This window comes from Podarcis filfolensis (genome assembly GCF_964270895.1).
Source record: "Podarcis filfolensis genome assembly, chromosome: 8".
Classification (NCBI taxonomy): Eukaryota; Metazoa; Chordata; class Lepidosauria; order Squamata; family Lacertidae; genus Podarcis; species Podarcis filfolensis.
Window position 1 is genome coordinate 18,791,687 of NC_139611.1, and position 15,744 is coordinate 18,807,430.

The following is a 15,744-nucleotide window of genomic DNA, read 5'->3' on the forward strand; positions in this document are numbered from 1 at the left end:
AGGGCCTACAAGGCTTTCCAGCACTTTGCCTGTCACGCTTAGTGTTGCATCTCCAGTTTGAGCACAGGATGTTAAGTAGATAGTCTTAATTTCTAAATTTTAGGGCTTCAAAAAAGGAGACATTTCAAGAGAGGACGAGTCTAAGGGAAGTCATTGCTCTTTACTGTACAGTCTGGCACCTGAACTCAGTGCTTGCTCTCCTCTTTCTCCACAACAGAAGATAAAAGCCAGAACGGTACATGCCCAACAACACAACCAGCAGCTGGTATTTTTAAAACCCAAATTAATACTTTGAATACACGACGGAGGGGGTGGGGACGATTGTGGTAATAATTAGCCACCAAGAGAGGTGGAGAGGGGGGGTGTGAAACTACAGATGCAAAGTCTGGGAGGGAGAAAGGTTGGGGGCTTATGCTTTAATAATGTGTGTCAAAATATATACAGCGAGCCTGAAAGTGCGTCTTTAATCTTGAAAGGGAAGAATCCCGGGGGACAGCCCTCTTTGATCTCCTTATGTTTGTAATTACGGAGCCTCCTCGTATTAGGCAGAGACAGGGACGTGTTTCAACGGAACGGGAGCTCCTTCCCCTCTTGCTCCTCCTGTCACTGATGTGTGTATCTCTCAAGCCAGGGTTTCAGGATAGAGTGTCTCAAAATGGCTCTTAACTGCCATTGCCATGGGGGGGACGGACCAGGAGCAGCAAGGGAGGTGGAGGTGTGTGTGAGAAAAGAAGCAAAAAATAGAGAGGTGATTAAAAAAATCAGCCCACAGCAGCTATTCAGACATGGCTGCTGTGTTTGCATCAAGGATATGCAGTTAGTCCCATGTGTCCTTCTCATGCATTCGCTCGTTTTCCTCTGCCCTCCTCTTCCCTTCTTCCTTATGTGTCATGCCTTCTTAGATTGTAAGCCTGAAGGCAAGGACTGTAGGTTAAAAATAAATAAATCTGTAAGCTGTTTTGGCTGAAGAGCTGAGTATGATATTCCCTTTAAAAATAAAAATTCAATAGTGTATTGACAGATACACAGAGAGAAAACAATGTAATTAAATGAAAATGAAAATTACACACACACACACACACACACACACACACACACACACACACACGATACACATTTGAGTATTCTGGGGTTAATATAACAAACAACCTAAACAAACTTTGCCCAGTTAATGTTATACCCCTTATATGAGTGGAATATAAATAATAGGGCTGCACATGCAGAACAGACCTGATCCAGGGTCCTGATCCAGACCCCCAAATCACTGGGACCTGGGCTGGACCTGGGACCACCCAACCCAACCCAGACTCAGTCAGTCCTGAATCAATCTGAGGGCGAGGCTGGTGTTTAATTAGGGCTCTGGTCGGTTTGTTATAAAACACATCTGGGGTATAACATATTCAGCTTCCTCTGATTATCACAGTGCTGGTTTAAAAAGGAATTTAGTGGGACTATGTTGTGTTGTTGTTGATGATGATGATATTAATATTTAAATTTGTTTACTGTCCTATACCCACAAGTCCCAGGGAGGTTACTATGTACCAAATCTGGTCGAATCCTGGATCCTGAACCAAATCAGACTGATTTGGGTCAAGCCAGAATTCGGCAAGATTGGGTTGAGGGAGCCCCAGAATATCCCAGGTTGTTTGGGTACACCTTGAAAGCTCCACTGGTGTAAGAATGTAATGGGGGTGGGGAGAAGAGAGACAGGCATCCTCACTACAGGGGTTAATCAGGGGTTAAATTCAGATCAGGGCAAAAGCCGGGTCCAGTCCTCGAATTCAGGACCGATCCAACTGAAGCAGCTGCTTATGACAGCACGATCTTTGCTGTTGTTCACTTATGTTGATCTGCAAAGGAGGAAAGGCACATAATGATAAGCTGAATGCCCTGGAGGAGACAGTAATTAATAAAGTATGCAAAATAAGAAAATAGGTAGTGGAGTGATTAAGTCATTATGCAAACCTCTGTTTGCATGGAGATCAAACTAGCTGCACACGGTGAGCCATATTGCAGCATTGCCGTCTACACAAGGATATTTGAGACGGGAGAGAGAAATTTGACTCAGTTTGCATATAAAGGAGAGTCTAGCAAACCTGCGCTTTCTGAAACCAGAAGTGAGCTGAATCAAGCATCCTTCAAAATCTGCACTTCTCTGAATGTTGCGGTGCATTTATCCAGCCAACCAATGGGAACAAAAATGCATATACAGTGGTACCTCTGGTTATGAACTTAATTAGTTCTGGAGGTCCATTCTTAACCTGAAACTGCTCTTAACCTGAGGTACCACTTTAGCTAATGGGGCCTCCCACCGCCACCCCCGCGCGATTTCTGTTCTCATCCTGAGGTAAAGTTCTTAACCCAAGGTACTACCTCCGGGTTAGCGGAGTCTGTAACCCAAAGTGTTTGTAACCCGAGGTGTTTGTAACCCGAGGTACCATTGTACTAGGATAAAGCATGTATGAAAATGTGTATGTTTGTGAAGATAGCATCTTGGGAAATACAAATATTTATGCCTTGAAATACTAGGCAGATTAGGCAAAACTGCAAAGAAAAATGTGTCTGTTAGGAGAAATTTGCACTGAAATGCAGACAAATTTCCATGAGGACTTAAAAAAAACAACCACACAGATGAGAATACGAATATTATTTATTTGTGTGGCTGAAGCCATTGCAGAAACCCAAAACGCATAAAACAGAATAAATCACAGTATGCAGTTAAAATAATCATGAAAGCCAGACATTCTATCAGATAAGAGTTTGCTCCCCTGAAGAATTTCACTGATCATCCCCACAAACTTTTCTCCTTAAAATTGCCACTCTAAAGGCAGCACAGGCCGCCTTTTCAGAACTGTAGAGTGACCTGCTCCCTAATAAAAAGTTGATCAGATACCCAGTTGTATCCAGTTGATTTCTCAACTGGGAGATTTAAATCTTTGAACAAGGCTGCTCATGAATCCTTACAGATTGGAAAACCAGTAAGTAGCCAAGTAAATCTTCAGGCGCATTCCCCCTGCACATGGGCAAATGCTCTCTTCATAGGGGATCTGTCGATAGCGGCCTTCAGCTATGGCAGAGTGCATAGACTGGAACCGCAGAACTAGAAAGGCTTTTCTTTGACATTTGTTGTGCTTGCTACACAGCGGGGGCGAGGAGTCTGAACGGGTTGTTTGGCATACCGTGGGGGACATTGGGACAGGCAGGCAGGAGTGCGATCAGCACAAAAAGCCGTGCTTCAAAATACAAGATTTCATGCAGGGAGAAGCCATCGCAACCGATGCAGAGAACTGAGCTAAAGGCAGGGAAAATGCAAAACGCAGATGAATCAAAATGGACCAATTCACTCATACCTAATGGACATATTGGATTTCGGAAATGGAGCTCTCTTAAAGTGCCCCCCCCAAGTGCTTTTGGCATAAACCTTCATCCTTGCCTGAAGCCTAGGGAGGTGTAATTTATTTTCCTCACTGCCACTCCTCTGGCCTCTTCTGCCCTTCCTGTCTCTCTCTCCATTGGCTGCTAAAACGTTAGACTGTAAGCTCCTAGAGGGCGGAGGATTGTCACCATCTGCTTAGACTGTTAAAGCATCAAGGTACAGCATCGATGGTGAGCGAAAACCATTGCCATTTTGTACCCAATGCCAACCTTACTCTAAACAGCCTCGGCCCAGTATACCTGAAGGAGCTTCTCCACCCCCATCATTCAGCCCGGCCACTGAGGTGCAGCTCCGAGGGCCTTCTGGCGGTTCCCTCCCTGCGAGAAGAGAGGTTACAGGGAACCAGGAAGAGGGCCTTTTCGGTAGTGGCGCCTGCGCTGTGGATGTCAAGGAAATAAACAACTATCTGACTTTGAGAAGACATCTGAAGTCAGCCCTGTTTAGGGAAGTTTTTAATGACTGGTGTTTTACTGTGTTTTTAATATCCTACTGGAAGCTGCCCAAAGTGGCTAGAGAGAGGCCTGGACAGATGTGCGGGGTATAGGTAAATAACAACAACAACTCTGAGTAGACCCATTGAAGCCGCTGCACATGATTAACTTAATTCCAACTGGTGCACTCAGAGTAGGACTTAATTGACTGCAACCTATATTAAATAAACGAATTGTGGATTCAGGCCTGTGGCCCATCTCCCTCAGTATTGTCAACACTGACCGGCAGCGACTGTCCAGGGTTTCTGACAGGGGATAGCACTACCTGAGGATTAAACCTGGGACCTTCTGCATGCCAGGCAGGTGCTCTGCCCACTGAAGGAAGCTGCCTTACGCAGAGGGCCCAGCTGTCTTATTACTGCCTGCTCTGACTGGCAGCGGCTTTTCACAGGATGGAAGCAGAGCCAGGATCCCAGTCACATCCCCTCCTCGCTTGGCCAGCCAGGGGAGAGTTCTGGAGAGGGCAGGGCACCTGAGTCAACAGGTGACATCACAGCCTCCCCATTATGATCTGCGTGCGAGTCAGCTTCTAGAGGATATGGCTTCAGAGCGGGAAGGAGCCTCAACACCGACTCCCCTTTCACAAAAGGTCTGCAAGAAGAAGCTCTACAGCTTCCCGCCTCTCTTGACACTTCGAAGACCAACGTGCTTCTCAGGTCAGCCCCACAGCCCCAGATCCCAAGAGAAACCACCTTGACACCCCACTCTCACCCACCTCTGGCTGCCCTCCCAGTGGGATCAGAAGGGCAAGAGGTGGCGGGGCCACACACGCACCTCAATTTCGGAGGTTGGGGGACCCCAGGCAGAAAATCCCACAAGCACTTCTCCCTCACAAATGCAGCAACAAATTAGGCAACCGCTCCCCACACCCAAAATCAACCACCTGAAGCGGCCTCTGCACTCGCCTAATGGTAGAGCTGGGCCCTGCAAAGGGATAGTTGTATGACAAGACCATTTCCGCTTTGGAGGAAGCTGCCCCAAGAGGATTTGTTTTTTTGAAAAGAATTCTTTAATTTTCCACGAGCCTTTGCTTCTTGAAGACACAGCTTTGCTCTTGAACACAGAAAGCGCCTCTTCATTAAGCAGCGAGAGGCAGTTGAAAGAACTAATGAGACTCGAGTGGAGATTCTCCCTTGGCCAGGCGACGTTTGGCTCAAGAGCTTTGATTAAATAATTAAATGAGCCGATGTGCAGGGAAGGAGCAGCTCAAAGTGCCGAACTCTTCAATGAGTCATCAGAAGGGATCTCAGAGGCTATTTAGGCCAATCCCATTTAGCCAATGCAGGAAGTCCCTATTACAGTGTCCCTTCGCAAGTAAAATCTGCTGCGAGAGTATCCCTGATTGGTAAGATCCTCACTACAGGATCCCTGATAGGTAAAATCTGCTGCTAGAGGGAGCCGGCCATTTTCTGCTTTAAAACAACTAGCAACATGGAATTCATCACCTTGCATTGAAAGAGCTTGTGCCTCCATCCATTCAATTTTTGAAATTGGCCACAAAGTGAGGTTATATTACATTTTGTGCTTAGCTTCATCCTGGGAACCCCTGCCAGAAGCCCAATGGCATCACTGCTCCACTTTAATTTTATTTATTGAAATTCTTATAGACCACACTTTTTATATATAAACAACAACAACAACACAGAGAGAGAGAGCGCGTGCGCAAGGCTATATACCACAGTTCCATTCTGATAAACATCCATTAAAAGCATTGATAAATACTAGCAGGTAAAATGAAATTCACGCATCAAAGGCGACTGAATAACACAATTTTTCAGAGGCATCCAAAAGAAGGCAGGAATGAATCTTGCTGAACCTCCATTGGCAGGCAGTTCCACAAGAAAAGGCCCACCACATTAAAAGCTTGGTCCCTTGTAAAGGTTGACTGAACCATAAGAATGCCCATCAGAGGAACTTTGTGATCTGCGCATCTTTCCATTCAACTGTTCTTCAAGGCACTGGAGGAATTACGGAAAAGAGAGAGCTGTAAGCGGAAATATTTATCCCGGGGCCCATCGGCACTGTACACGTAAAGCAGTATCATGGCTTCCCCCACAGAATCCTGGGAGTTGTAGTTTGCTAGGTGTGCTGAGAGCTGTTAGGAGCCCCCCTATTCCCACCGCAGACCAGCCTAAAGTTATTGAGGAGCTGGGAATTTGAGCCCTGGTCTCTACTACATCCTAGGCTGGCACTCTAACCACTCGGCCGCGCTGGCTTTCGAAACAAGAGCCAGCGCCCTCCCGTTCTGACCAAATTGCTCTGGCTTATGTAGGATGGATGGATGAAAGGCCTTTGGATGCCAGTGAAAGAGCAGCCGCCATCAGCTTAGGCTTCCGTTGGTATCCGTACTACACCGAAGCAGGTGAGGCCCGCAAGGGGAGAGCCGCAGCGGGAAGACGCCTGGGAAATGGCAGGCGGAGGGTTAAAAGCGCCCCGTCCAATAGGCAAAGAGGTGAGCAAATAGACGCCTCTCGCACCAACCTGAGATGGGCCTGTGATGGCTGGTAGGGTGGAAGGGGCGCCCAGAGTAGGTGGAGCCAGGGCCCATGACAGGCGGGGCCGGAGCCAATGGCAGGTGGCGCCGACTGATGGTCCCTCCCCGCTGAGTTCTGCAAGGGCCAAAGGGAGGCAGAAGATGAATGGGCAGGGCTGGTTGCATGAAGGCAGGTGGAGGTTGGTGGGAGAGGGCTCCATTCACCCACTATGGGCTGGCTCCACACTTGCTCCAACACACCTCAAATTACCCGCATGCTGCAACTGGGCTTGGAAAAAAGTCTTCTATTAGCAAAAGAAAACTTATTTGGAGTCTAAGTTTGGAGGGTGGGGCAAAGACAGGGGATGGCAGCCAAGGCACTACTATTAGAATAATGTGTTTGTGGGAGAGGTTTATTGTTTTGTTTTCATTTTTAATTATTTTGTGCTTCTATCCTGTATCTTGTGAACTCCTCTGAGATCTTCCAATGAAGCATGGTATAATAATAATAATAATTTGAATTTGAATTTGAATTTGAATTTGAATTTGAATTTGAATTTGAATTTGAATTTATATACCACCCTATAGCCGGAGGTCTCAGGGCGGTTCACAGAACAAAAATCAAAATATAAAACCACAAAATATATAATCAAAATAAAAACAACAACCCAATAACCCCACCTCAAAAAAACCAATAATAAAATAATAATAAATGAACAATTTTTTTTTTAAAAAAACTAATACTAATAGCAGGCAGTGGAAAGCTGTGTTATCCAAATGAGTTCTACTCAGTGCTTGGCTGATTGTCCCATAACTTTGGGCTGAGTACCTTTTTGCCCGCGTAAGCAAAGCACCGCTAAAGTTTCCATTTTGTTAGGTGAGGTTTATCGAGTGGGATTCTTGAATTTATGTATCGCTTCCCATTACCAAAAATAAATAAAACCCACCCAACTCCCAAAGCGATTTTCAAGCAAGTTTTGAATGCGGTCATAAAATCACACGGACGTATTAAAAACAGATTTAGCAGTACAGTCATATCAGTGATGCTGCCCAGATGCCCAGGAAAACAAAACAAAATCTTCTTGGGCTGGCTCATAAATAATGACAAGGCTGGAGCCAGGCGTACCTCCTGCCCAAGCAATGGCATTTTAATCTCGGAAATCCATCTGAGGCTTAAGACAGCTGCTTATTGGATTTGCAGATTATGGTAGAAATGAATATCTAACTATTAACTATGAGAAGTCAAAGGGTTCCACATGGACAGCCAAGTATTCCTGGACTGTGAATGTCCACAGACTAGACCAAGCCAGTTTTTACGAGTCTCAGGTAGAAAAGGACAAAAGTGTCAATTTCAGTTGCCATATTTCTTTTTCAAAAAATGATCCCCACGGAAATTTATCAGTATACATTCCCCTTAATATACACAGTTCTCTATTCAAATTTGCCTGATATGTCTGTCTTTCTCTTTTTTGCAAGCAATTTCCCTAATATAATACATTTTCGTTTGTTTTCACTCATAATTGCATTCTTATGGACACCTTTCCTCAATGCATAAATTTTTGGTCCACATTTTGTGGCTGGAGAACTGCCTTGCAAAATTCAGAAAAGTGTGGCGATGAGCTAGATGGACCGATTGTCCGAATTTCCGAAATGCAAATTAGGTAAAGGTAAAAGTAAAGGGACCCCTGACCATTAGGTCCAGTCGTGGCCGACTCAGGGGTTGCGGCGCTCATCTCACTTTATTGGCTGAGGGAGCCAGCATACAGCTTCTGGGTCATGTGGCCAGCATGACTAAGCCGCTTCTGGCAAAGCAGAGCAGTGCACGGAAACGCCATTTACCTTCCCGCCGTTGTGGTACCTATTTATCTACTTGCACTTTGATGTGCTTTCGAACTGCTAGGTTGGCAGGAGCAGGGACTGAGCAATGGGAGCTCACCCCGTCGCAGGGATTTGAACCGCTGACTTCTCTGTCGGCAAGTCCTAGGCTCTGTGGTTTAAACCACAGCGCCACCCATGTCCCCGCAAATTAGGTAGGGGGGTGTTAATATGCAAACTAAACTGAATTACTCCCCACCACCACCTCTGATCTCGGGCTGCATTTCATGAACAGACCAAGTGGAAAGTGCAGGATAATTACAAAAGTTCAAAGCAGGACATTCAATGGGTGCGTTTCTTTTGGGGAACGGCCACAGCTTAGTGGCAGAGATTTGCATTCAAGACGTCCCAGGTTCAATACTTAAAAGCAACTCCAGGTAGGACTGGGATTATCCCCTGCCTGAAACCCTGGAGAGCTGCTGCAGGTCAGTGTAGACAATACTGAGCTCAATGGACCAATGGTAAAAAGTGGCTTCCTTTGTTCCTAGGGGAAAGTTGTGACCCAGATTTTCAACCTGGTTTCCAGGACTTAGCAAAGAATTCTGTCCTCCTTTCTCTGAACTTTATTGAATTCACCCACTCGCGTTTCTGGTGCTGCCCTCGATTTGGAAGCTGGCCGTGTCTCATTAAATAACTTGGCTTGGGCGCCTCCTGTTCATTATTGGCAGCAAATTGGCCGCTCTGCCTCTCAAAATGCTCTGGCAGATCAGGTGCTGGTCGACTCAATGAGCGAGCTAATGGGCAGAAAGGTGTGCGGTCCCTTTCTCTCTCTGAAAAACAAGCTCTTCCCTTAGTGGCAGGGCCGCGGCTCAGTTGAGGAGCATGCAGAAGGTCTCAGGTTCAATCCCCGGCCTCTCTAGGTACGGCCGGGAGAGAACTTTATCTGAAACCCTGGAAAGTCACTGTCAGTCAGTGTAGACAATCATAAGCTAGATGGACCAATATTTTGACTCCACATCTTAAGGGAAGGGCCTTAGTTCACTTGCTTTGCATGCAGAATGTTTTTTCCAAAAATAAAAACAGAGATTGAATAGCCCTCTGTCAGGGATTTTTTCGCTGTGTTTCGTGCCTTGCAGGGGGGTTGGTCTAGATGGCCCTTGGGGTCCCTTCCTGCTCTACAGCTAATTCTATGGTGCTTTAAATATACAGGGTGGGTGTGGCTGTGCTGAAGGAACAGTAGTGTAGCCACCACGGACGAAACGTTGATTTGAAGCAATTCCAAATGAAAAGGCACAAAATATGAATGACCACGAAGAGCCCACTGCCACGTCCCTCAGAATCCTCCTCCAGAATTTAAAAGGCAAACGTTGGGGGAGATGGGTCTTTGTGCAAAACAATTTATCTTTGAGTATTGTGGTCAGTATTGGTATTATTAGTACAGTGGTACCTCGGGTTAAGTACTTAATTCGCTCCGGAGATCTGTACTTAACCTGAAACTGTTCTTAACCTGAAGCACCACTTTAGCTAATGGGGCCTCCCGCTGCTGCCGCGTGATTTCTGTTCTCATCCTGAGGTAAAAATAGTACCCGGAGCACGATTTCTGTTCTCATCCTGAAGCAAAGTTCTTAACCTGAGGTACAATTTCTGGGTTAGAAGAGTATGTAACCTGAAGCATATGTTACCTGAAGCGTATGTAACCCGAGGTACCACTGTATTGGTTCAGGGCCCAATGGCTTTTTCTCTCCTCCTCTTCCTCTGCAGATTCCAAGTGTGTCGCAAGTACAAGGGAGAAATTCATGAGCATGTTTGAAAGCCAAACTGACAAAGACTTGCAGCCAGAGAAGCAAAGCAGTAGGCACCCTCTTGCTTCCCCCAATGTGCCCTCCCTGCTCCACTCCTCCCCGACCCACACTGTCCCCAAACCCAGACCCATATCTGGCTGCCTGCATGTGTAAAGCGAAGCTGGCGTTGCTCTCACAAAGGACTCGAGCATGAGAATGGGAGGCCTTCAAAGAGGCAACGGCCAATTAGTTCCGACCTGATGGAGCCGACTCTCATCCTGGGCGTCGCACAGTTGCAACGACCCCCTCCCCAAATTAATTGGCACGATGCTACACCCTGGTCTCTGGAGAGCAGACTCTGCCTTCCTTGAACGCTTTGTGAACTTTGAACAGCTCAGCGGAGACCTGTGAACATGGGCATCAAAGCAAGCATATCTGGGGAAAGGGTCTCTTCTGGCAGGGAGCACATACTGTATTTTTTGCTCCATGTGACGCACTTTTTACTCCTAAAAAGTAGGGGAAATGTCTGTGCGTCTTATGGGGCAAATGCGTGGTCCCTGGAGCCAAATTGCTTAGGGGCAAAAAACAGATTGTGGTGGGTTTTTTTAGAAAGATGGAAGCGGGTGTTGAAACAAAGTTGCTGAGCAGCTGATCGGCAAGCGATTGGGCGGGAGATAAGGCTGCGGGTAAAGGAGGCTGCCGGACATAACATGTCTGTGGCCACAGCATGAACCACAAAAATCATACATCCACTCTTTCGTTCAGAATATTTTTTTTCCTGTTTTCCACCTCTAAAAACTAGGTGCGTCTTATGGTCAGGTGTGTCTTACGGAGCGAAAAATACGGTACTTTAGAGCAGGGTTGGCAAGGTCACACCAGGCCCATCAAGCTTTCGGTGGCCTGGCCACAATAGCTGGAGGCAGGAGGTCCCTAAATCCCAGTTGCCAGGAATCACCAACGGGGAGTGTTGTGCTCAGGACCAGATTTTGGGCTTCCCATAAGAAGCATCTGGTTGGCCACTGTGAGAACAGGATGCTGGCCTGATCCAGCCAGGTCCTTCTGAGGGTTGTATGCATGACAGTGAGGGTGGGCTGTTGCCTTCATGCCCCGCCTGTGGGCTCCCTGGAGCCACCTGACTCCCCCATGCTTTTCTCTCTTGGTTCCAGGCAATTCCAACTTAGCCGAAGGGGAGCTGGCAAACGAAACCAAACCCAAAGGGCAGAAAGGCGTTCCCAAAGCATCGCCCCGAATGAATCACCCAGAGGAGAAGAAGCCAGAGGAGCCTCCCAACCTGGGGCCTTTTTATTATATTGGAGGAGCAAACGGAATCGATATGTAAGGACGCCTGCAGAAAGAATTGCCCCTCCGTCATGGGTGCTTCTTCCTGTGGCTCCCCAGAGTCTTGTATTTCCTTATTGACAGCATTTCTATGCTACCCTTTAGTCCTCAGGGCCTCTGCTCACAGTGTAAAACAGACACAGCACACAAGGAAAGAGGAAGAGGAGGGAGGAGGGAGAAGCAACCTCTTCAACTTAGTGATTGAAGTCACAAGTGATGTCAGTCCTGGCTGTCTCCCTATTGGTTATCCTGGGGAATATAATAATAATAATAGTAATAGTAATAGTAATAGTAATAGTAATAATAATAATAATAATAATATTTATACCCCACCCATCTGGCTGAGTTTCCCCAGCCCCTCTGGGCGGCTCCCAATCAAGTATTAAAAACAATACAGCCTTAAATATTGAAAAACTTCCCTGAACAGGGCTGCCTTCAGATGTCTTTTAAAGATAGGATAGCTACTTATTTCCTTCACATCTGAAGGGAGGATGGGCGCCACTACCGAGAAAGCCCTCTGTCTGGTTCCCTGTAAACTCACTTCTCGCAATGAGGGAACCACCAGAAGGCCCTCGGCGCTGGATCTCAGTGTCCGGGCTGAACGATGGGGGTGGAGACGCTCCTTCAGGTATACAGGACTGAGGCTGTTTAGGGCTTTAAAGGTCAGCACCAACACTTTGAAATGTGCTCGGAAACGTACTGGGAGCCAATGCAGATCTCTCAGAACCAGTGTTATGTGGTCCCGGCGGCCACTCCCAGTCACCAGTCTAGCTGCCGCATTCTGGATTAATTGCAGTTTCCGGGTCACCTTCAAAGGTAGCCCCACGTAGAGCGCGTTGCAGTAGTCCAAGCGGGAGATAACTAGAGCATGCACCACTCTGGCGAGACAGTCCGCGGGCAGGTAGGGTCTTAGCCTGCGTACCAGGTGGAGCTGGTAGACAGCTGCCCTGGACACAGAATTAACCTGCGCCTCCATGGACAGCTGTGAGTCCAAAATGACACCCAGGCTGCGCACCTGGTCCTTCGGGGGCACAGTTACCCCATTCAGGACCAGGGAATCCCCCAGGGAATGGCTCTTCTGATGTTCTTATGAGTGAAGGAGGGCTGATGCCTTCATCCCCAGCTTCCTGCAGCCATCAGATGATTGGCCCCTGTGAGAACAGCAGGCTGGACTAGATGGGCCTTTGGCCTGATCCAGTAGCCAGACTCTTCTGAGGGTGAAGGCAAGGGCTGCTGCCGTTCTTTATTTTAAAAAACCCAACAAGTTGCTTGACCTCATTGTTTTCTCTCCTTCCTCTGAGCAGACTGAACGCCTTCTGCAAGAACAAAGGCTGGCAGCGTATCTATGACAACCGGAGGGATGATTACATCCTGAAGTGGTGTGAGACTAAGTGCCGGGACACCTATTTCAACTTCAGAGAAGGTAAGGAGGCCTGGGGGAGCCACCACCAAAAAGACCTTTTCCCTAGTGATCTTAGGGCACGGGAGTGGAGAACCTGAGGCTCGGCAGATGTTGCTGAACCTCCATCAACCACAGCCAACAGGACGAGTGGTCAGGGATGATTTTCAAACCCATTGAAATCCATGGACATGACTAACTGTGGTCTATTCATATCAGTGGGTTTACTGACTACCATTAGCTATAGCCTGATGGGTGCTGTTCTTCAGAGAATCATAGAGTTGGAATGGAACCATGAGCACCATAGAGTCTAACTCCCTACAATGCAGAAAAGCTGATGAGCATTCCCATTCAAATGGTGTGTGTGCACCATGTCATGTGATCGATTATGCGGGGCGGGGCTTACCTGGCCCCCACAATATTTTATTTTCATTGGCACCCCTGCAGTCCAGCAGCAGCTGGTGTCAGTGAGCTCCCTGCACCCTTGTTGTTGGACTTGGCCCAAAGGTTATCAATGAAGGATGTGAGAGAGGTTGACCCAGCCTTCATGCTCCACCTTGGCTCTCGCTATTCCTCCCTTTGCAGGAGAACAGCTCCTTTACCAGATCTCTAACAACAAGATCCTCACTACGAAGATCGGCCTTTTGATGAACTTGAGGGAGTATGAACGGGTGATGAAGAAGATCAGCAGGACCACAAAGTGAGCCCTAAACTCTTAAGCACAGCCTCCCTGCACCTTATGTTGTTCAAGGGGGAAGGGTCTCGAGCTCAGAGGGGCCAGACGTGGCCCTCTAGCCCTCTCTAATCGGGCCCTTGGGATGTTCCACAGGCCACGCCTTCCTCTCGCCAAACCACGCCCCTCGCTGGGCCTGCTTCACAATCTCCTTGAGTGTTTTTGCCTGGCTGGAATTTGTCCTCGAACCCACATAATGCTTCTTTCTCAGCTGGTTGGAGGCTAGAGAAGGGTGTTGGTATGCATGTGTAGCCTACCATACAAAGATAACATTCACATGGCTTGCCCCACTCATTTTTCATCTGACTCTGCCCACCACTGTAATGCGGACCCCAGAATCTTGCCTAGAAAGGACTGTGGCCCTTGGGCAGATGAGGGGCATGTAGAGGGGGCAGCAGAGTGGCATTTCTCATTGGGCATAAAAAGGAAGATGACTTGATTGGTAGTGGGGGTTCTTGGGGGGGGTGTTGTTCCTTTAACAGCTCCCTTTTGATGCCAAAACTATTCACTGGGGAGCATATGGTGCAGTTGTAGTGAATTATTAAGTGCAGCAAAAGCAAACATCGCAACATTATGCAAAAGAAGGTGAAAATATGCATAGAATTTGCAAAAATTACACAGGCTGCAAAATCCTCTCTTGCTTCTTGGTAGCTGTATTCCCAGTAATGGGTGATGTTTGCTTTAGGAGGCCAGGAGACGCCTCAGGGACAAAGTTTAGTAAAAAAAAAATTGACTATGGGAAGTAGGTATAATCTAACTGCCTCTCCCACGCACCCTGCAAAAAACATCCCCCAGCCGTAGCCAACTTTCCAGAACAGAATGTAGTCTGTGCCGACATTCAAAACCTCAAATCCAGATGTCAGCGTGTGCCAGGGTTTCAAATCTGGAGCTATTTGGCTTTGTGGCATCATTGTGTTCGCTGATTGGTTGGGATCACATCATGAGGAATCATGTGACACACAGCTGAGGGTATGGAGGTTTATGTACTGCCTTGGCTGAAGAGGAAAGTTGTCCAATTTCCACACTGGGGGGGGCATGTCAGCAGTGGGGCCCCCTAGAAATATGGACCCAGTGTTTCGACAGTGTTGGGGTAGGGTGTGTGGAATAAACTGGATTCAGTTTCCATTTAAAAGCAAACCTATTTATATTATTTTTATTAATTAAATTTATATACTGCCCTTCGTCCAAGGCTCACAGGCCAGTTTGCAGTATATCTATTAAAAATACAGAACGTAATAAAAAGCAGAACACTTTCTGAAACAATACGGAAACCGAAACACAGCAATCCTTCAAAGTCTGCCCTGAATTTTGCAGTGCAGCTCTCAACCCAAGCAATGTGTGCAAAAGGTGCACAGACTAGGGTAAACCATGCATTTGATTGCAAATGCAGGTGGCGCTGTGGGTTAAACCACAGAGCCTAGGACTTGCCGATCAGAAGGTCGGCGGTTCGAATCCACACAATGGGGTGAGCTCCCATTGCTCAGTCCCTGCTCCTGCCAACCTAGCAGTTCGAAAGCACGTCAAAGTGCAAGTAGATAAATAGGTACCGCTCCGGCGGGAAGGCAAACGGCGTTTCCGTGCGCTGCTCTGCTTCGCCAGAAGTGGCTTAGTCATGCTGGCCACATGACCCGGAAGCTGTATGCCGGCTCCCTCGGCCAATAAAACAAGATGTGCGCCGCAACCTCAGAGTCAGCCAGCCTAACGGTCAGGGGTCCCTTTACCTTTTTATTTCTGCCAAGACCATACAAAAAAAATGCATTGTATTAGGGGAAATGGCTCTGTGGAAATGTGTACGTCAGGCAGAATTGCATACAAACGAGGGCGTATTAGGAGAAATTTGCTGGTGGGTTTTCAAGAGGGCTTTCAAGGTAACTAAACAAATGGCAAACAGGTGTGGAAATATGGAGAACTTAACTGAATATTGGGGAAAGGAGAAACCCAAACTGGGAGGTTGTTCACCCATCCTTAGTTGGAGAGGCGCAGATCCCTTCACGAGGAGCATGCAAGTTCCGACCCCTTCTTCTTCTCCTGGGCTTTTGCAGGGTTTTGAGAATGGAGGACTTTTTCCCTGAGACTTTCCGCCTGGATACCAAGGACGAGAGAGAGATATTCTTTGAAATATATGAAGGTGAATGTCAGGAGCTTCAGAGCTAAGTCACATCCTCCCAAGCGGAAATAAATTCATTTGACCATTTTCCTATCCTGCCAAACTCCTGCTTAGCTCAGGCACTGTCTAGTTTTCGATCAGAATTGGGCTGTGGTTGTGGTTCCTTTCCTT

The 15,744-nt window shown here is 47.3% G+C and overlaps 1 protein-coding gene and 1 long non-coding RNA gene across 5 annotated transcripts in view; one reads left to right on the top strand and one right to left on the bottom strand.

Moving 5' to 3' along the window:
- Positions 1–15,744, top strand: part of TTLL10 (tubulin tyrosine ligase like 10) — a 201,768-nt gene that overhangs the window by 168,988 nt on the left and 17,036 nt on the right. For all 4 annotated transcript variants that reach the window (XM_083628543.1, XM_083628544.1, XM_083628546.1 and 1 more), the window contains 5 exons: positions 9,977–10,066; positions 11,163–11,331; positions 12,639–12,757; positions 13,319–13,433; positions 15,509–15,594. In XM_083628543.1, the coding sequence (XP_083484669.1) occupies positions 9,977–10,066; positions 11,163–11,331; positions 12,639–12,757; positions 13,319–13,433; positions 15,509–15,594 (579 nt within the window). The remainder of the gene's footprint in view (positions 1–9,976; positions 10,067–11,162; positions 11,332–12,638; positions 12,758–13,318; positions 13,434–15,508; positions 15,595–15,744) is intronic.
- Positions 140–4,415, bottom strand: LOC310769595. Its single transcript, XR_014551717.1, has 2 exons — positions 4,262–4,415; positions 140–1,850 (listed from the first exon to the last, which is right to left on the bottom strand). It is a non-coding gene; the product is annotated as an uncharacterized lncRNA (long non-coding RNA).